At 39.7% G+C, this 22,474-nt stretch overlaps 1 protein-coding gene across 3 annotated transcripts in view; it reads left to right on the top strand.

Annotated features, from left to right (window-relative positions):
• nectin1a (nectin cell adhesion molecule 1a) overlaps nt 1–19,761 on the top strand; it is a 30,004-nt gene extending 10,243 nt beyond the window's left edge. The window contains exons 2-8 of one of the 3 annotated variants that reach the window (XM_039694059.2): nt 3,639–4,010; nt 4,718–5,017; nt 5,850–5,967; nt 6,269–6,420; nt 17,585–17,732; nt 18,446–18,512; nt 19,007–19,761. In XM_039694059.2, the coding sequence (XP_039549993.1) occupies nt 3,639–4,010; nt 4,718–5,017; nt 5,850–5,967; nt 6,269–6,420; nt 17,585–17,732; nt 18,446–18,512; nt 19,007–19,243 (1,394 nt within the window). In that variant the 3' untranslated portion in view covers nt 19,244–19,761. Of the gene's footprint in view, nt 1–3,638; nt 4,011–4,717; nt 5,018–5,849; nt 5,968–6,268; nt 6,421–7,749; nt 9,910–17,584; nt 17,733–18,445; nt 18,513–19,006 lie in introns of those variants that run through there. The other 2 variants (XR_016147660.1, XM_039694058.2) reach the window with 2 other exon arrangements.
• Nucleotides 19,762–22,474: the final 2,713 nt, after the last annotated feature.

Raw genomic sequence — 22,474 nt, 5'->3', positions numbered from 1 at the left:
AAGACAATAACTTTATATAGGGTGCACTTTCAGATATAAATATTTGCAGGATGTTTTCATTCCCTTAGAGCAATATTCCACACTACATGAACAGTCATTTTCTAAAATCCATGATAGGTGCTCTTTAAAGTCAACAATAAATGCACAATTCGTGTCTGAACACATGGAATATATATAATTTATGGTGCTTTTGCATCCTTTCAAATCCATTGGGATTGCATGGAAAAACTGAATTGCATGGAAAATGGTATTACAGGTTTGGAATGACACGAGGGTGAGGTGAACTAATCCATTAATTTTATAAGAGGCCGAGCTGTGGAACTCTGTTTGCTTTGTTATTATGCAACAAATGTCTGAACAAATTTCTGAGCTGACAGTGCATGCTGTGTGGAAATGTCTGTGTCTTTTCCGATTGACTCTCGAATGCAGTGAAGAGACTGGACAGCTGAACAGCAGTTTGGACTGTTTTCTTGTTCCCCTTTGTTGACGGTGGGCTTTCATTTCTTATTAGCCTTTGTGGTCAGTGTCATGACAGCTGACTTATGAGGCACAGTCCAACCCAGTGTGTCGGGTCATCGTGCAGATGACAAATCCTGTTTTAGTTTCTGTCACAGGTTTAAGTCATTGTGGGAAAAAAAAATGTTTTCATCAACTTCATCAACACTGTTCTTTATTGACCTTGATGGTTCTATGTAGAACCTTGAACAAAACCTTTCCATTGCACAATAGTCTTTTTATTGAGGAAAAACGATCTTTAGATTATTGAAATGTAAGAAAGGTAGTTGGAACTGTTAGAACTTTTCACTAAAAGTTTTTGTGAAGAATCCATAATTTTTGTTCTATGGGAATGGTGCGAAAATCCCCCTTTATTCACTCTAAAAATGCTGGGTTGTTTTAACCCAGTTTGGGGTAAAATATGGACAAACCCAGCAATTGGTTTACATTTTTGAACCTCATTTTTAACCCAATGTCTGGGTTGGTCCATATTTTACCCAAAATTGGGTAGAAATTTTTTTTTTTGAGTGTTTGCACCGATATGAAAATTTTGTCCGATACCGATAACCGATAATTATAATTTTATGCAGCCTATGGTGACAGATTATGCACTTAACTAAATTTATCTTTTTTAAGGGTTTTCAGTCATATTTCAAGCAATTCAAAACGTTGCAACATTAAAAATCATTGCAAACATCAGAAGTTGCTCAGCTGAAGGAAATAATCCATTATTTATTGGCTTTAACATATCAGCCAAATTTTCTTATTGGGTCAATAATGATAACATTAAAAATAAACATAATTGGCCAATACTGATACCTTTTATGGAACCTTAATTTTAATAGTGATTTAATAGTTTAAAATTAATTTAAAAAAAATCTTTCACTGAATCAGTTGATCATATGCTATATTACTGTCTTCTGAAGCCATACGATAATTGTATGTGAAGAACAAAGCAATATGATCCAAAAATTTGAATCTGTTTATCTGTTTATTCAGTTCACAAAAACAAAATGATCAGAATGATGAATCAAACTGATTTGGTTCTTGAGTTCAACTCACTGATTCAGTGCTGTTCTCAAATCAGTTTCTTTCTCGAGGGGAAAATTGTGAAAAATGACTGAACATGCTGTTTATAATGATTACTTCCACACTGCTTCGAGTGCAGAATCTTTTAAAAGAAAAAATTGTAATAGCTTGACTTGCACATGCACCACACCTGTTCTCTTCTCATCTGTTCCCGTATATAATCTACAAATGTGGCCTTACATCCCCAAAAATGGCTAATGGATATCACAAATAGTAAATAATTTTCAGGGTAAATGGTTATCTGTTAATGACAAAGGGTGTTTGGATGGCTTGTGCTGGATATTCTGTGGCATTTTTCTTTGGGTATCCATAATGCAGGTTAATGCAGCATCGTGCATTGGGCAGTGGACTGATGTGATGTCTCTCTCATGTGGTTGGAAACGATGCTGAACTTCAATATCCTGAGTGCTGTAATCTGCTGCTGTCGCTAACCTCCTCTAACCTGTCGTCCAGAAGCCTCGTATTCAGCAGGGCTTTGCTGTGTGTTGTGTATATCTCATGAGCAGCCCTAAAGCCTGGGAACGCCAGTCTACTCCCCCACTGTCTACTCTAATCCAGGACTGACTTTCTGCCTGCCACTGACTCACATTTATTTTTTCATCGTTGTTGTTGATGTTGTTGTTTTTAAAGCTTACCCATCTAAAGTGACTTAAGGGCGGCATTTAACATTATTAAATCTGTGCCCTGGAATGATTTGTTTGAAAGACATATCTGATTTTGGAAAATCATTTCATATACTTTTTTTCATATATGCATTTTGCATTGTACATGATCATCACAGTTTAGCTGGAGTCATATGAACTGGCTGTGCGCTTCCTAAGTTCCTACTTACTTATTTTCCATTTATTTAATATATTTTTTGTCCATTTTGAAATTATTTTAAAAACTTTTTTTTATTATTTTTATTTCAGTTATTTTTATCCTTTATGTTTTATGTTTTAGTGTGTATTTTTAATAGGCTCCTTTCTCTTTCTATAAGAACAGTTTTATAAAAACATACCATCTATTTTGACCTTAATTATAATGAATTTAAAAATTAACCAGAAAACATGCATTTGCTCAAAAATTAGTTTGTGTTTTGAATCCCATTAACTCTTTTTGTCATCACTTAAAACACATAAATACCACAACTGACAAATCTGAACTGCCCTTCAACAGAAAGGACTAGAATTTTCCAAAAAATAAAAAAAATTGTTTATGGTTATGTAAGGGACTTTACCTCAATACTGTGCAGCCTTATATTGGAGAGGGATTGTCTCCTGTTTTTAAGTGGTTTAACACTAGGAATCCTCTAGGAGGCCTGGGATTTGAGTATCACGCACATGTTCCGCAGGTTAACACAATCTGTGTTTACAGACACTCTTTAGCCAGGGCGGGTGAAGTACCCATGGTTCTTAAACCCTCCTATTTTTAGAAAACTAGATTTAAGCCCAGTCGCAAGGAGCAGCTGCACCTCATTTACACTCTACAAGCCCAATGTAAAGAGACTCCATCCTCCATCTTTCGGTTTCCTCCACCTTTCTTTAGTCTTTGTCCTCAACATTCTATAGGATTGATGGACAGAGAAGTCTTTTTAAGCCAATAAGCTGAATGTACCCATTAGATAAGTTATGAGCTAATTGCCCCAGCTTTGAAAGCACAGGACCCGTATTTACAGGATATCTCAGGACTGAGTTTACAACTTCTGTTGTCTGCCCTACTGGTGGTTTAAATATTTTTTCATTGTCGTTTTAACAACCAAGGTTTTAATGACTTGAAAGCTTGAATTAGTGAATGAAAGTGAAATGGTAATACTTTACTATAACAGGGCATGTACTTATACCTGAATTAATAGTTACTTCAACATGAACTCATGATAAGTGAAGATATGAACTAATCATGACCCAATGAAGAGCGATCATTTACTACGAGAGGAGTCATAATGATTCATGCATGAATAAAGGCAGCCTTAAGCATGTTAGTACATAGTTCTTGATTTGATCTTTACACGTTCATCCGCATACTGTATGGTGACTAATGAAACCCTGACTGACTGTTGATCTTTCCATTCCCAGATGTTCGTGGTCAAATGGTCCAGATGGATAGCAGTAAGTCAGGATTTGTGGGCTCACAGGTAGAGCTACGGTGTCAGTTTGTCAACAGCAACCCACCTGTAAAAATCTCCCAGGTCACCTGGCAGAAGCTGGTCAACGGCACTAAGCAGAACGTGGCCATCGCCAATCCAACGCTAGGCGTGTCGGTGCTGACCCCTTTTAAAGACCGTGTGCGCTTCAAGAACTCTGCCATCCGCCAGCGCACGCCTTCCCTGGAGGACACCACCATAGTCTTCAACAAACTAAAACTGTCAGATGAATCCACCTACATCTGCGAGTACACAACCTTTCCAGCTGGCAACAGGGAGAACATGGTTAATCTCACTGTTTATGGTATGTAATGCCGCTATCCTCCTAATACCAACTGTACAGCAATCTCTCCAGGCCACGAATACCACAAACGCTGATTTATTTATTTTTTTTCGACTGCATTATGCATTTACAAATGGCTCCAAATGAGATTTAAGTGCAAACAATTTCATTAGGTGAGTAGAGCAAATATGTTTGTGAACTATCCCTTTGACAATGAGCAAGTTCCAAGGCCTGTCAGTTTCATACAGTTTAAGGGATATCTTAGTTACATAAAACTACTAGTTAAACCTTTGGTTATTAAGCTTGAGTGATTAATTGAAAACTCACTATCATCAGATTACTCTCATACCTGAGCAGTGTAAAAGCACTTACTGTTAGCAGTTACGGCTAGACGCTGTGTGTGAAACAGGCTTTTGGAGCCAAGGTAGTGCTCAGATCACATAAACTGAGATTTATTTTTTTGGTTTTGAGATTAGTAAACATTTGATTTCACAGAAGAAGAATTTCTGTGCTTATTGCATCATTTTCCAAGTTGATAAGGCTTTTTTCTGTTCAAAGTTTGTTTCCATGAAAACTGATTATATAGAGTATTGTAGTTATTAATGAAAAACACAAAGTAATAAGTTGAAAAGCTATGACAATATAACGTGGGACAGACTATTGCAGTAATCCAGGAGTTGCCTGCTGTGTGCCTGACTGTGTTGTAAGCCTCTGTATTTTTCCTGCAGTTCGCCCTATGATCCAGATGAGTCTGTCCACACCCTCCATAGTGGCGGGATCCAGAGATCTGAAGATGACTGTTGCCACATGCATTTCTGCCAATGGGAAGCCACCCAGTGTGATCACATGGGAAACCGATTTGGATGGAGAATCCAACACTCAGGAGATACGCAACCCTGACGGGACTGTCACGGTGCGCAGTGATTACTTGGTGATTCCCAGTCGAGAAATACACCAACAGCTGCTCACCTGCGTCTCCACATATAATGACGAACAATTCACGGACAGTGTCACGCTCAACATTCAGTGTAAGAAACCATGTTTTAAAAGTTCAAAAGTTTGTGGTCAGTAAAAATTTATTGGAAAAAAATGAATACTTATTCAGCGAGGATTCATATAATCGATTAAAAGTCACTGAAGATATCTATTTCAAATAAATGCTGTTCTGGGCTGTCAAACGATTAATCGCGATAACATCCAAAATAAAAGTTTGTGTTTACATAATATATGTGTGTGTACTGTGTATAATTATTTTGTATATATATAAATACACACACACATGCATGTATATTTAAGAAAAAATATTTATATTTATATATAATATCAATTATATATCTGTATACTGTATATACATGAAAATATTTCTTAAATATATACAAGCAAGTGTGTGTATTTATATATATAAAATAATTATACACAGTGCACCCACATATATTATGTAAACACAAACTTTTATTTTGGATGCGATTAATCACGATTAATCATTTGACAGCCCTAGTTCTTTTCGAACCTAATACTCCTTAAAAAAATCATGACAAAAATGTATCACAGTTTCCACAAAAAAATTTAACAGCACATTGATGAATGAAATTTTACTTCAGCACCAATCAAGGATTTCTGAAGGGTCATATTTTCAATATTGATTATAATAATAAATGTTTCTTATTATACTGAAGACTGAATATATGTATAGATATATGAGTAATATGTATTCAAAAATACATCATGGAGTCTCAATTTAAACAATTTTTATTCAAAATCTGTGTAACTGTTTACATCAGTTTTATTTCAAGTCCATTGAAGGAAAGAAAAAAAAAATACTTAGATACATTTATGTTGTGTTTTGCTCCTTGTCTACAGATGATCCAGAGGTGTTAGTAGATGGCTTCGATGGAAACTGGTATTTGAACAGAGAAAACGTTCAGCTCACCTGCTTAGCTGATGCCAACCCACCCATCTCTTTGTTTCAGTGGAGATAGTATGTCATTTTAGTCTTAGTAAACAACATGCCTTTGAATTCTATGCTGATTTATTCTTCATTCAAAGAACGTTCACTTAAAATACATTGAAATAGATGACGATCTCAAAATACACCGTAGTCTAAAATGACTCATTTTTAATTAAAGTAATTTTATGGGTTAAGTATCAAAGAACTCTGTCGATTACCACAGAAAATAATTCCAACTCGGGTTTGCACTGCACTTTCAATTGATGTTGTTCTTTGCATTTTAGCATCAGTGAAATCTCATGCAAAACCTGATGAGCATTTCTCTCTCTAGCTTGAATGGAACTATGCCGAGTACAGCAGAACTTCGGGACGATGTGCTGATCTTCAAAGGTCCTGTAACCTATGACATCTCCGGAACATACATCTGTGACGCCACCAACAGCATTGGGACAGGCTCAGCATCCGTAGAGGTCATTGTCACAGGTACATTGTTTACACTTTCTGTTGGGCCGAATGCTTAACTGCTTTTGTGCATGTGAACCTTGAATATACATGTGAATCTTTTAGTCTTTTACCCTAAGCTTACTCTTGACTGCCTCTGAAACATCACTTAAGCATTCTCATTTCGTTGTTGTGTCAATAAACCATGTGGACTCTCACTGCCTGAACTTGGATTTAGTTCTTTGGCCCTAAGCTGTGTTTTTTCTTTTCTTTTTTTTTCACTTGCTTGCTGGTGCAGCACTTTGCATGTGGCTGCAAGTTGTCTGTGTGTGACTTCTGAATGAACCATAGTCTTTGAGGATCTCCTGAATCATTTTCCTTTTGGCATGCTGTTAACATAAGGTGTGGTCTATAGAAACGTTGAATAGAAACATTTACTTGTGTTCATGTATGTGTGGTTCTTCCGGCATGCTGCATGGTTTGACCTCTTTGGTGTAGTGACGGCACCTGGGATTGTACAAATAAAACAAAAGTCATCCCCATCCTGACTCCCTCCTCCTACTCATGTTGCTTTTTAAAAGACCTTGTGAAATCGAAATTGAGCTTTGTGGCTTTTAGTCAACGTCTAATATATAAATGTACTCCTAAAAGTTTTATTTGAATTTTTTTTTTTTTAGCTTTTAGCACATTTACACTACTGTTCAAAAGTTTGGGGTGAGTAAGATTTTCTTTAAAATAAATCAATACTTTTATTCAGCGAGGATACAATAAATTGATCAAAAGTGACAAAGATATTTATAATGTTACAAAAGATTTCTATTTCAAATGAATGCTTTATTTTCAAATACATTTTAATGTATATACATAAAAAAATGGTTATGGTGTCTACAAAAACAATAATCAGCACAACTGTTTTTAACATTAATAATAATTAGAAATGTTTCTTGAGGATCAAATCAGCATATTAGAAAAATTTCTGAAGGATCATGTGATACTGACTGGCGTAATAATGCTGAAAATTCAACTTTGCCGTCACAGGGATAAATTGCATTTTAAACCATTCTAATAGACTAAAATAAAATATAAACTAAAATATGTTTGATCTAATTTATAGATAATAAATGCAACCTTAGTGAGCGCAATATTTTTTTTTTCAAAAACGTAAAAAAAATTGTATTCAAACTTTTGAACAGTAGTATAGCCTGTTCAAAGTAAAGATACACGCCCTTTGATATGATCCTAGATCCCACTTCCTGTTTCAACAGGAAATACATCAACCCATGAAAAAAAAATGTGCACAAGGTCTTTAACAACCACATATTGTTATGCTATTTAAAAATCATCAATACGACTACCTCTTTCCTTACCCAGAATTCCCTAGCTACTCACACGAGGTGTCTCAGGAGCAACAGCAAGCAGGTGCCGTCATTGGTGGAGCTGTTGTTTGTGGCACAGTGCTGTTGGCTGCCATTACGCTCCTGATAGTGTTTTTCTATCGCCGGAAATGCACATTTAAAGGAAATTACAGTACGAAGAAGCAAATCCTTGGAAATGGCTATGGCAAGGCTGGCAGTGCACCACACCCCTCGCTACCTCACAGTCTGACCTTCTCTGAAGAATCAGATGAAGAGAAGAAGCTGGAACTATACAGAGGCTCCAGTATTTTAGGAGGACGCACTCAGGAGTTTCACAACTGCCATGACAGCAGGATGAAGACCTACTGCACTGGACTGATCATGGACCATGAGAGACGCGAATGTAACGAGCAGACTTATTTTTACGAGTATGGATCTGAGGTGGAGGTTTCAGTGGACATGGTTCCTCAGATGGACGGCTCTGTCATCTCTAAAGAAGAGTGGTATGTGTAGAATTCGAAACGTTGAACTTCGGAGCACGTCCATTTTTTGCTGTCTTCTCGTTCTTCGTTATCTCCTTTCTTTTGAAGCAGGCTTTGGGATTCAAACTGACGTTGGATTTGATTCAGATAGCATTGTTGGCATGAAAATCCAAAATGATGATGGATGTTTGGAGATTGGACATGTCGAATACATTGCATGACATAATCTCTGTTTTAAAACCTAGCTCACTATTTATGGCTGCCATAATAAGTATGCATAGTTAAACATTTTTGCATAATGTTTAATTATGCTGCCTATTGAAATAGCCAATTCTAAATCAGTATCACAATCATTCACATTAGAAGACTATTCCATAAAACATTGCGATAAACTCGGTAAAATATTTTTTTTTTTGTCAATACATTTAAATTTAATTAAAAATGTGCCAAATGTTTTTGTATGTTGTGTTAGAATTTCCCTAGTGCACCTGACTTAAGTTCAGTTTGCCTAAGAATAATAGACTATATAAAGACTATAGCTATACAGACTGCATAAAATGCCTAAATCTATAGCTATACTACACTGACTACATCAAATGCCAAATAATTAAAGCTACCTGACTACATTGGTAACCCCAGACGCCTAAGAGCCGGGCATCGTCTCGCCCCCCAGTGAACACTATCACTGTAATAAGATAACCAGTCAGACTCCAGACAATGCCAGAGAATCCCACCAGGAAAAGAGTACTACAGTTTATATAATAAGTGCATGGCAAAGGTGACATCATTAATTACATAATTTTTCTCCAATATGATTTGTTCGTATGTATAATTCTCTGTTAGGTAAAAGCTCATTTGGATTCCTTGATACTTGTTGCACAAGTCATGAGGTTATATATATTTTCAGAAAGCGGTGTTGTTTTGTTTCCTCGTTTGTTATATTCAGACACACTAACTTTGGCCCAAGTGTTGGGGACATTTAGTATTCAAAGCATATAAATGTTAATCCAGCAAGACAAAGGAATGTTAGTTATGATTAATTAAATTCCTTCACAATGATTAAGAGTATTGTGCTGTTAGTTTAGCAACATAAGCAACATACTTATGTTAATTTCACACTCTTTTGAAATCAATTGTGAGCTTCGTTTTATTGTGCACAGCACTTACATGACCAGGCATCTCAAATCGATCAATTTCCATGACATTCAGGGTGTTAAATCATTGGGTTTTGTCACAGTGCTGTTAGCTTAGCAACATGCTAACTTAACTCGCAGTTGATTTCAATAGAGTTTGAAGTTGGAGTTTCTACCGAGGTAGATGTCCTAAATCAGTTATTTTCAATGATGTTTAGGAGGCTGGATTGTTTACTTTGTAACAGAGCTAGCACTAACATGCGCTGGGTATTGTCAGCGCAGCCCGTCAAGTTTGGATGAGAAAAGAGTCATTGTTTTGAGAAAGCAGTTTTGCCCCTGTGTTCACTTTAAGGCCAAGTAGAACTGTACTATAACCTATAAATTGTGAAAGTCTTACACTGTGGATATCATTTTATGCATGATTCTTGGAAACTCAGATGTTGTGTTTTTGTTGTTGTTATTGAAACAGAATAGTGACTTTCTGGCTGCTATAATCACAGGTTTCATTATACAATACAATACTCCTCTGCACTGCAGTAGTCAAATACCACCTATTGAGAATATGTATGTGGGGTACCGAGGGCACCCCAAATACTGGGATGTGTAGGCTCACTGACTTTAGGTGGTGGAGGTGGAAAAGACGGTTACCACAACTCAATTGGTTCCAGAAAACAGAATAAAGTTTATTTAGATTTTAACTCAGAAGTCAAGAAAACAAACAAAAAAATAAAAAAAATCAAAACAGCATAATGCCTCTGGCGTTCACCAATATTACAGCCAACACTTTGTACATAGCCTCACAACAAGCTAGTACTCCTCTCTCTCCCAAAAGCAAAATGAGGCTCTCTTAAATAGGCCAAAGCATTAAGCCAAATTGGACCATACCAACAATCAGGGTATAACATTAAGCTTAAGGCCACAAATAAGCTCTAATCTGAATAGTAAATAAACATTACATGTAAATAAAATAATAATCATCATATCACCATCATTTTATACCTCATTGATACCATCTACTCACACCACCGACATACATACAAAACATTATTACAAACAAACACCCCTGTGAACAATGCTCTGCACCCTCTGTCCCATGACCCGGATAAATACTGCCCCTACAGCGGCGCGCGCATCCGCATAGGAATCAGTTGAACCGGACCGGGATGCAGGAAATGCGTGAGTCACAATATGTATGAATTTACTAGGATTTTAGACAGAAACATTGAGTAAATGGGACATGAACTAGTGGGTACCGCACTATATGTCATGTAGATGGTAAAATAGGAAATTATAAGCAGTGACAAATTAGGTTTGAGTTTTATGAATGAAATTGCGGACTACCCACGTTACAAACACACCAACTCGAATGAGTTAACGGCGCCTAGCCTCGCGCCAGCCTTCTCTTTACACACACCCCTCCCGACCGTGTTCACTAGCGATCCTTACACCTTCACAAAATAATATAATTAGCCCGGCATCATTTTTATCTAGGAGCATGTGTGTGTGTGCAAATGTGTATGCAAATGTCCAGAGTCTCTCCCGCTCTCGCGTATAATCCTTCAGTCAATGCGGGAGCGCGCAACAGTGAGAAGTGAGGTTCACTTTCTCACATTTCCCTCCCCCTTTGGAGTCTCGAAAACAGGGTGGCGAGACAGAAAGTCTGCAACAGTATTCTGCTTGCCTGCTCTGTACTGCACTGTGAACCGGTAGGGCTGCAGGGCTAAAAACCAGCGGGTTACTCTAGCATTGGAGTCCTTCATGCGCCCTAGCCACTGCAAGGCGCGGTGGTCAGTCTCTAGGGTGAAGTCTCGACCCAGCAAGTAATATTTCAAAGTGTCAAGTGCCCACTTCACGGCCAGACACTCAAGTTCTATGGCCGCATATCTGGTCTCCCTCGGGAACAGTTTCCGGCTTATATAAGCCACAGGTTTTTTGTCGACACCCTCTCCTTGGAGCAGCACCGCCCCAAGACCAACACCAGATGCGTCCGTCTGGACAGTGAAGTGCTTTTCAAAGTCTGGGCTTTGGAGAACTGGATTTTTGCAAAGAGTCTCTTTTAAATCCACAAAGGCTTTGTCTTGCTCCTCCCCCCATTGGAGCTGGGTGGAGCTTGACTTCCGAGTCAAGTCCGACAAGGGAGCTGCTCGTCGAGCAAAGTCCGGCACAAATCGGCGATACCAGCCCACCAGCCCCAGAAATGACCTGACCTCCTTCTTTGTCTGGGGCCTTGGACAGTCTCGTACTGCCTCGACTTTGTCCTTTTGAGGCCGGATCACACCACGACCCAGAACATGGCCAAGGTATTTGACCTCATCTTGGGCTATGGCACACTTTCTTGGGTGGATGGTCAGGCCCGCTCGCTGAATGCGCTGCAATATCTCACCTAGATGACGCTGATGCTCTCCCCAAGTGGCGCTGTACACCACTATGTCATCCAGATATGCAGCAGCAAAAGAGTCTGTGCCTGCCAACACAATGTCCATAAGTCTTTGAAAAGTGGCTGGCGCCCCCTGCAGGCCAAATGGCATTACCACAAACTGGAACAGACCCTGCGGGGTCCGGAATGCCGTGTACGGCCGGTCTGTCCTGGCCAACGGCACCTGCCAGTATCCCTTGCATAAATCCAGAGTAGTGATGAAGGACGCTTTGCCGAGGCGCTCGATCAAGTCCTCGAGCCTAGGCATGGGGTAAGCGTCAAAGTGGGACTGAGCATTTATCCGCCGAAAGTCAATACAAAAGCGCATAGTGCCATCCTTTTTGGGCACTAGAACCACCGGATTACTCCACTCACTGGAAGAACGCTCAATCACCCCCAATGCCAGCATCTCCTCCACCTCGGCTTTGAGAGACGGCAGAAGACGCTCCGGCACCCGGTACATCCTTTGGCGTATTGGAGTCGTATCTTTGAGTGGAATGGAGTGTTCCACCACAGAAGTAAATCCCGGCTTTTCCTGAAATAGATCAGGAGGGATGATTGCTTCTAGCTCCCTCTGCTGGTGGGAGGTCAAGTGTGATACCTCCAGGGTAGCTGCGGCCTGACTGGTGGGAAAGAATTGTTCGGGGCTCTCCTCTTCCTCCATCACCGCCTGTACCCGAAGTTGTAATCCTGGCTGTCCGGCCCTCTCGTGCCATTCTTTCAGGAGGTTGACATGAAAGGTCTGCCTGGGTTTTCTTCTCCCAGGCAGGTCAATTTCATAAGTGGCCGGTCCCATTTTCCGCACCACCTCGTACGGACCCTGCCACCTAGCAAGCAGTTTGTTTTCCGAGGTGGGCAGAAGCAGCAAAACTTTCTGCCCTGGGTTAAGGTTCCTCTGCCTGGCAGCCTTGTCATACCAGGTCTTCTGGTGTGCTTGGGCCTGCTCCAGGTTAGCCCGCACCAGCTCCGTCATTTCCTCCATCTTGTCCCTCATTTTGAGGATATGCATGAGGACGCTGTGAGACTTGGGGGTCTGGGGTCCCTCCCAGGACTCTCTCAGGACATCCAAAGGCCCCCTCACCTGTCTCCCATACAGAAGTTCAAACGGCGAGAAGCCGGTGGAGGCCTGGGGGACCTCTCGGTAGGCAAAGAGCAAGTAAGGCAACCAGCGGTCCCAGTCTTTACCATTCACTGCTACAAACTTCCTTAACATGCCCTTTAAAGTCTGGTTATAACGTTCAACCAGCCCGTCTGTCTGAGGGTGGTATGGGGTGGTCCTGATGCCTTTGATGCCTAGCAAGCTATACACCTGTTTTAATGTCTTTGACAGGAAGGCGGTGCCCTGATCGGTTAGAACTTCCTGGGGAATGCCTACCCTAGAGAATAGCTGCAACAGGGCTTGTGCAATTGGACCAGCCGTAACCTTGCGCAAAGGAACTGCCTCAGGGTAGCGGGTGGCATAGTCACATATGACTAAAATGTATCTGAACCCCGTTTGGGTTCTTTCCAGGGGCCCTACAATGTCCATTGCTATGCGGGAGAAGGGAACTTCTATGATCGGCAGTGGCTGAAGGGGGTAAGGGCTAGTTTTCCTCTTGCTGGTGAACTGGCACTCGGGACAGGATTTACAGTATTGCTGCACCTCACTATAAAGCCCTGGCCAATAGAACCTGGCTGCAATCCGCTCAAAGCTTTTGGTGTTGCTCAAGTGCCCTGCCCAAGGGATGGTATGCCCCATGGCTAACACCCTTTCTCTTAACTGCCTAGGAACCACCAGCTGCTCTGCCCTGCCATCTCCTGGCTCATGGTAAAGCAATCCTTCCTTCACTACATAGCCTTCTCCAGACAGTGAAGTAGGCATCCCAGTGGACATACCATCTATTTGTGTGACCCTGTCATATGCTTTCTGCAAAGTTGGGTCCTCTCTCTGCAGCTGCCCGAAATTATCTGGGACCTCACCCCAATCATCCACTGGCTGAGTAAGTTGTCGTTCTTCATTTCTCTCCAAGGTGCCCAATAGCCTAGCCTGCCTCCGCTGTCTTCTGGTTTTCCGGCACCTTGTTTTGGCTGGAGGGGTATTCTCCCCCTCCAAAAAGGGCAACTCTAACAGGCTATTTGGTTCAGTTGACTCATCTATCTCCCTTTTCTCAGGGTCCTGTGTTTGGCTCTGGGATCGAGTAATGACCATATTCACTGGTCTGCTGGACTGCACTAACTCTGGTAGCACAATAATGTCCTGGCCTATTACAACAGGATGGCTCAGCCTCTCCACTACACCAACCATCATCTGGTATGTCTGTCCTCTAATATATAGGTGTACTTCGGCTGTCGGATACTCATGTGCATCCCCATTGACACACAGAACCTTCAGCTTCCTACCCTGCACAAAGTCCCTATTCTCCACTAAGTGGGGCTGCACAAGTGTTTGGGTACTTCCTGTGTCTAGTAGGGCAGTAGCATCTTTACCATTCACTTGAACCGGCATCGTCTGTAGCCTTCCCCTCACGCCCTCTTCTGGACGAGGAATACAGCTGTGGCTGGAGTGCTTTGGTTTCCTATTCGGACATTCAGGCTTTATATGTCCTTCCTGACCACAAAAATAGCATACCACCGGAGCTCCGGTTCTTGGATCTAGGCTATCTCTGGGTTTAGTTGGAACAAAATAGTTACGGGCAGGCATTCGACTGGGCTCACTAACTTTTGCACCACTCCCCGGACCAAAGCCCTCAGACCTCCCACGGGCTACCGATCTTGTCTGTGACTCCAGACGGAAGTGTTTGTGGGTCTGTCGGGCCGCCATGAAGTTCTCTACCAGTTCAGCCGCCTTCTGACCATTTTGGGGATTGTGCTCCTTCACCCAGACTCGAATGTCTGGTGTCAGAGTGAGGAGGTACTGTTCCATTATAAGTATCTCAGCGATCTCTTCGACCGACTTATTTGCCGGCCTAATCCACTTTTGAAATAAATCCTTGAGGCGGGTGTACAGCTCACGAGGGGTCTCTCCCGGTCTGACATCCGGTTCACGGAACCTCCTCCGGTACACCTCCTCGTTGATTTCATACTTGTACAGTATTGCCTCCTTCACCCTGTCGTACTCCATCGATTGATCCATACCCATGGCCACATAGGCGCTACGGGCCTTCCCAGTGAGGTATGGCACCAGAACCACTGCCCAGTCCTCTCTAGGCCAGCGGTAAGCTGTGGCCAGCCTCTCAAACGTAGTGAGGTACTGTTCAATGTCGTCCCCTTCCTCGTACCTTGGAATGGCTGATCTGGCCCAGGCCGCTGGAGCCGGTGCTGGTGCTGCCGGCTGCGCTGGCACTCCTGGTTGAGGCCCCGGTGGAGCTGTAGGTGGGGACCTCCTTTCTGTCTCCACGTCATCCCTCAACTGGTTCAGCTGCATCTGCACACTCCTCCAGCGCTGCTCCTGCTTGTATGCTTCCCTCTCATGTGTCTGCAGAGTCTTCTCAAGGAGCTGACGTAGGGTGGCTAGATCAGTACCCTCTGTCTGCTGGTCTCCGCCCAATGCTTGGGCCCCAGCCTCGCCATCTGGGCATTCATCGGTATCTTCAACCTCCTTCGGGTCACCTTTGGCTTTCCGCCTGCATGCCATTCTCTCCCTGGACTGGCACCGTTTTCCTCCTCTATTAGCCAGTGTCGGTCAGCGTACCATCCCACCGCTGCCACCAAATGTGGGGTACCGAGGGCACCCCAAATACTGGGATGTGTAGGCTCACTGACTTTAGGTGGTGGAGGTGGAAAAGACGGTTACCACAACTCAATTGGTTCCAGAAAACAGAATAAAGTTTATTTAGATTTTAACTCAGAAGTCAAGAAAACAAACAAAAAAATAAAAAAAATCAAAACAGCATAATGCCTCTGGCGTTCACCAATATTACAGCCAACACTTTGTACATAGCCTCACAACAAGCTAGTACTCCTCTCTCTCCCAAAAGCAAAATGAGGCTCTCTTAAATAGGCCAAAGCATTAAGCCAAATTGGACCATACCAACAATCAGGGTATAACATTAAGCTTAAGGCCACAAATAAGCTCTAATCTGAATAGTAAATAAACATTACATGTAAATAAAATAATAATCATCATATCACCATCATTTTATACCTCATTGATACCATCTACTCACACCACCGACATACATACAAAACATTATTACAAACAAACACCCCTGTGAACAATGCTCTGCACCCTCTGTCCCATGACCCGGATAAATACTGCCCCTACAGCGGCGCGCGCATCCGCATAGGAATCAGTTGAACCGGACCGGGATGCAGGAAATGCGTGAGTCACAATATGTATGAATTTACTAGGATTTTAGACAGAAACATTGAGTAAATGGGACATGAACTAGTGGGTACCGCACTATATGTCATGTAGATGGTAAAATAGGAAATTATAAGCAGTGACAAATTAGGTTTGAGTTTTATGAATGAAATTGCGGACTACCCACGTTACAAACACACCAACTCGAATGAGTTAACGGCGCCTAGCCTCGCGCCAGCCTTCTCTTTACACACACCCCTCCCGACCGTGTTCACTAGCGATCCTTACACCTTCACAAAATAATATAATTAGCCCGGCATCATTTTTATCTAGGAGCATGTGTGTGTGTGCAAATGTGTATGCAAATGTCCAGAGTCTCTCCCGCTCTCGCGTATAATCCTTCAGTCAATGCGGGAGCGCGCAACAGTGAGAAGTGAGGTTCACTTTCTCACAATGTACATAAACAATCAAATAAACTGTGGCTGTAGCTTTCTAGAGTCAGCGATTCATTGCATGTCTCACCGGCTGCAATCTACAATATGAGGCCTGCTTGAAGATGTAATATTCATGTTGTTATTTGAAGTTATTGGAGATGATACAAAAATACATTGTACTAGACTGTATGTGTTTTGAATCGCTTTATGTAAATTTATTTCTTTTTTATGACACTGGGGAAACTGCTTGAATGTTACATTGGCTTTTGGTGTTGTTCAGCTAATGGACTTTCCAAGGATGTGCTGTACAATATTTAATACATTGTTCTTTGTGCTAATAGGGAGAATTTGTGTTTTTACACTCGTAACTTTAAGTTTATTATGCTGCCAAGACAAACCTATTCAGATTTAAAGTGTTTGCTGTTCTTGTTATTTGTATTTATTGTGAAAGCACAAGTGTTAATAAGTCTTGTGAATTCTCGAGCTGAAAAATAAATAAAAACGTATATCAAGTCAGTTAAAATAGTCAAGAAAAAAAGTCGTCTTCGTCTGATTATGAGTAATATGTGATATAATATACCAGAATCAATATATTGATAAACTCCATTTTCCAAGCAGAGCAATTTAAGTGTGTCTGGGGACATCTGGTTTGGACATTCTTAATGGTGTAGGTCTCCTATTTGAGGTTGGGGGTCTGTTTTGAGTGAAAACATTATGCCATTAACATTTCCTTTACAGCCATTAGAGCACCCCACTAGTTTTTACTAGTCTGCTTTGACATCATTGTTGTTTTATGTACACAATGACCTAAGTGAAAGCTCCCATGAATACCTTCCATGGCCGCCCCGTTTGTTGGTATGAGTTTGCACAAAAGAAGGGCATGTAAGCTAATGTGAGCCGGATGTGTGGGGTTTTTTTCTCATCAACACAAAATAATAGGACTTGAGCCGAACAATGGAACTATTCCCGTCAATGTAAGTGCAGAAACATGTTTCAGAGGCATGTCACATTTAAATACTAAAGTATCTTAAAAAGTCAGTGACAGTGATTATGTGTTATGTAGTGTATATATGAGGAGATGGCCAACGTTTATTTTTCCTGCAGAGAAACCCCAGTCACTGAGCGCTGCAGAGAGGGTTATGGGTGTCCTTGGATGGGTGATTGCACTGGCTATCATCCTCTCTATTGCTGGCACAATATATTTGGTCAACAAACAGAAGCGGCACAAACACGCAGGGTCAGACAAAGATTCGTAAGTACTCAACTCAGTTAAAATGCTACATTTGGAAGGATACCTCTTCCAAATCCTGAGACTTTACCATTGAACTGTGTAATTATTATATATTTACCTGGCTAAATTTTACATCTTTATGTAGTCCGTTACATAAATATTCTATACATTTTTTCTATAATATTTTTCATTTGTTTATATTGTATATTCCTCATATATATACAATATATATATATATATATATATATATATATATATATATATATATATATACTGCTTATATATATATACTGTACATATATTTACTGTGCATACAGTATATGTGTATACATATACATGCACACACAGATATTATATATATATATATATATATATATATATATATATATACACTTAAAATACCCACTTAATACACACACATATTATATTGACACAAACATTTACGTTTGATGCGATTAATCACAATATTTTAATCACATCATATTATAAATTGATGCTGGTTGAACTCTTTCACATTATTAAAAAAAATGAATTATGCCTAAACGTTTTTATATTACTGACTTATAATAGCTCATTTTATAGGTAAAGAGTGGAGCATTTTCTGACTGTTACAGTGTGATTTTCCTAAAGTTTCTGAGACATCTAAGACATAAGACAAAATGACACCAGCATGTAGTTGTTTTATGGAATTGTTATGGTTAAGACCCTCCATCTCTTCCTCTCTATTATTGCAGGAATAGTTCTTCCCCTGCCCACAAAAAGCCTTCCTCGTCTAAAAAGAAGGCAGCTGATGACTTCCAGGTAAGAGAGCACTCAGTAAAGCCACAGAAACACCAGTATGGCCTCTGTCCATTTTATCAGATGAAAAGAAGCACTAATGCACCACGTTCTGGCTACCGACCTGAATAGAGGTACTGAGGCTTTAATGATAAACCCGAATTGCCTTTGGCCTCAGCCTTAGTGTGTAGAGAGCGCCTCCTACTGGAGGAGAGAACAAACATGCTGCTACTGCCTCACTGTTGTTGAGGCCTAATACCTCTCACAAGACCCTCATCAGGTGTATTTATTATCACAATGTATGTTTTAGCAGTAACTCTGTATAACTTCCTTGAACTGTGCTACTTTTTAAATATTTATGCGTTCTGAATTGAAAAAAAATGGTCCAAGTTTGAGCGTGTCAGCATGCGTAATATCAGGGTGACAGTGTCAGCCGCGTGCCTGTGCGCTCTCATTAAATATGCACTGCGTTCATTCTCTCTTTCTCTCTATCTGACCTTGAATCTTTGTTCCCACAGAGCCCCGGGAGGTTCTACGATGAGCTCCCAAACACGGCCGACTACGTGAGTTACCGTTTGGCGTGTAACAAAGAGGATTATCTGGAGCAGCACTCTCCTCCCATTCAACCTCCTCTGACCTTCCTGCCCCAAAACCCCTACACTCAGCACTGCAACCAGACCGCCATATTCACTTACCCCACACCCCCCGCCGGCCCAATCTCCTCATACACCTTCCCCAAAGAGCAGTACGTATGAATACATTTGCGACCTCGCTCTCTTTCTGTATTTATTCAGCTGCTCTGGCCATTGTGTACTTTTTTTGTATTGTGTTCTTTCTGGAAAATGTAAAAAAAAAATGTAATAGATTTTTTTTATTCTCTAAGCACCATTGGATTTGCATGCGAATTTTCAATTCTTAAAAATATTGCTTAGATTTAATCTACAAATTAAAGCATCAGAGTAGATTCTGATTCTATGTACTGAATAAATTACCATTGTCTTAAAGTAGGTCGGTGGTCCCCATTTACAACAGGCCCGTATTGTTTATTGTATTGTGTACAGTTATGCATCACTCCATTGTTTTATGTCATTTGGGATTTTCACTGTATTTGTTTAACTGAACAGGTTTACCTTACAGGTTAATTTTATCTTGCTAAATTTTACTTTGTCTTTAAAAATGTTAAATATAATGTTTATTAATGTTTTTTATTTATTATATGTGTGTGTGTATGTATGTATACTTTCAAAATAAACATTATATTTATTATTTTCAATACTTAATACCATTTTTACTTATTTTATATTAAAATGGGATTTTTTTTTTCAGCTTTAGTAATGGTGAAACTTGCGACAGCATGATTTATGACCAATACAAAATAGTCATTCTTCATATTTTTGGCATCTTTACACTGTATATGCTGTATGTATGTATGTATAAGTGCTGGGCAATGGTTAATTGCGATTAATCGCATCCAAAATAAAAGTTTGTTTTTACATAATATATGTGTGTGTGCTGTGTATAATTATTTTGTATATAAATGTAATGAATTATTATATATAAATACACACACATGCATGTATATATTTAAGAAATATGTGCTTGTATATATTCTATGTATATTTATACATTATATTATATATAAATATTAACATTTTATATATAAATTAAAAAAATTCTTAAATACATGCATGTGTGTGTATTTATATATACAAAATAATTATATGCAGTACACACATATAATATGTAAACACAGACTTTTATTTTGGATGCGATTAATCGTTGCCCAGCACTGTTACACACACTTTTTTTTGTGCACCAGCATATACCAGGAAGTAAAACTGTGAATCTTATTGGTCGTTTGTTTACATTATGCTTTGTGACTTTTATGCACAATGATACAAAGTTATATCAAGCACTGCAATTTTAATAACTGCATAGAGAATTTATATTGTGTATGGGCATGAGACAATGTGCAGAAATGTGATGCATTACATTATATGTATTTGTGTGTTGTTATAGTGACCAGCTGGTACTGAATAAGCTGTTAATTATGTAAATGAATGTGTTAACCAAATGTGATTTTTTTTTCTCTTTTCTACTAATAAATAAAAATTGGATTCAATATAAATTTTGTTTGGTTTTAATATCGCTGATTATATTGTATATTTTCTTCCATTTTACCAGAATGTGATGATGCAATGCAATGCAAAGTGTAATGAGGATGTAATTGTGTGATGGGTACACAATTATTTAAATAATTGGGGTTTTAGGGGTGGTGATGGCGCTGTGGATAAGACACATGTTTTTGGTGTGAGAGACCCGGGTTCGAATCCACTGTGAGACACCAATGTGTCCCTGCAAGTTGCTCTAGAGGCGTGCAACCTCTGACATACCAATTGTAAGTCACTTTAGATAAAAGCGTCAGCTAAATGAATAATGTAAATAATAATCTGATTAAACCCACTTATAGATTAAATTTAATATACATGACATACAGTATGCCATCTGGAGTGAACATGACAGGTCACAGCTGGTTTCGCCTGATTTGCGCTAATCACATAACTCCGATTATGAAGTATTCGCATGAGTGTGTTTGTGTGTCATATGGAGCTGCTGTAATCTAACTGTCTCTCTTGTCTTCAGACCAATAGTATTTTTGTATTAGAACCTCAGTGGCCACTAATTGGACACTTTTGAATGTCATTGTATTACACAACATAATATCATTATTCACAATGGTTACGTGATATATATCATATCATAATTTGCATTGGCATCTGCGTTTTTGGGTTGTGCTCTCTGTTCCAGTGTGTTTGTCCACTTTACATGGAAGTGTAACATGAGAAACTCATGAATGAATGTAGCGAGGCACTCTGTTTCCTTTGCTTGGCTGAGCTGTTATGGATGGAATCACACGCACACACACGCATATACACATTTACTTAGCTATCTAAATGGGGACATTCCATAGACGTAATGGTTGTTAATGCTGTATTTTCTATTCTAACCCTAACCCTAAACCTACCCATCACACAATTTTCTGCATTTAAAAAAAAACTTTAATTACTTTTTTAAACCAGATTTAAAAATAAGGACATCCCTAAAGGGAGATTTTTGGAGATTTTGGTAACTTCTGGGTACAGATTTGTCCCCAAAATTAAGTAAGTACACACACACACACACACACACACAAATTCTGACCTCAAACCCAGAGAGGGGATGAGCTCATAAGAGCAGAGATCTGTGGTTAAAGTGCATCTCCTCAGGCTGTTAATTCAACTAACCCTGGAATCTAAATTTAGATTTTTTTTAAATTGTGCATTAGCCACAGCCTACCTTTATATGTAGCCTTCAAAACAGACTGAAAGTTAACAATTCCAAACTGATGAAAAATATAATTCACAATGTAAGTAATTCATAATCTGTGTATCAATGAATTAATTAACAATGTCAGGCCACTATTAAAGGGATACTCCACCCAATAATGAAAATTCTGTCATCATTTACTCACCCTCAATTTGTTGCAAATAACCTGTATGAGTTTCTTTCTTCTGTTGAACACAAAGGAAGATATTTTGAAGAACGATTGGAACCAAACTGTTGTTTGGCACCATTGACATCCATAGAAAAAGAAAAATACTATGGAAGTCAATGGTGCCAAAGTTTCAATCATTCTCCAAAATATCTTCCTTTGTGTTCAGAAGAAGAAAGAAACTCATACAGGTTTGCAACAACTTGAGGGTGAGTAAATGATGACAGAATTTTCATTTTTGAGTGGAGTATCCCTTTAAAGGTTTGTTGTTTAATATTAGCATTTTTTATTATTATTTATATAAGAGAACACCTCATTGCGTTACAGCACATATCAGATGTTTTTTTCTTTCTCACTGCGTGTGATGGAATGCAAGAACGGCCATCCATCCCACCACCCTCAATAATAGATGAGGGACAGCTATCATTGTGTCATCCTAAACCTTTCTACTCCA

This window comes from Pimephales promelas, chromosome 19 (genome assembly GCF_988280905.1).
Source record: "Pimephales promelas chromosome 19, fPimPro1.hap1.1, whole genome shotgun sequence".
NCBI lineage: Eukaryota > Metazoa > Chordata > Actinopteri > Cypriniformes > Leuciscidae > Pimephales > Pimephales promelas.
Note: the sequence above shows the minus strand (reverse complement) of the source record. Positions and strands in the feature narration are given on the sequence as shown.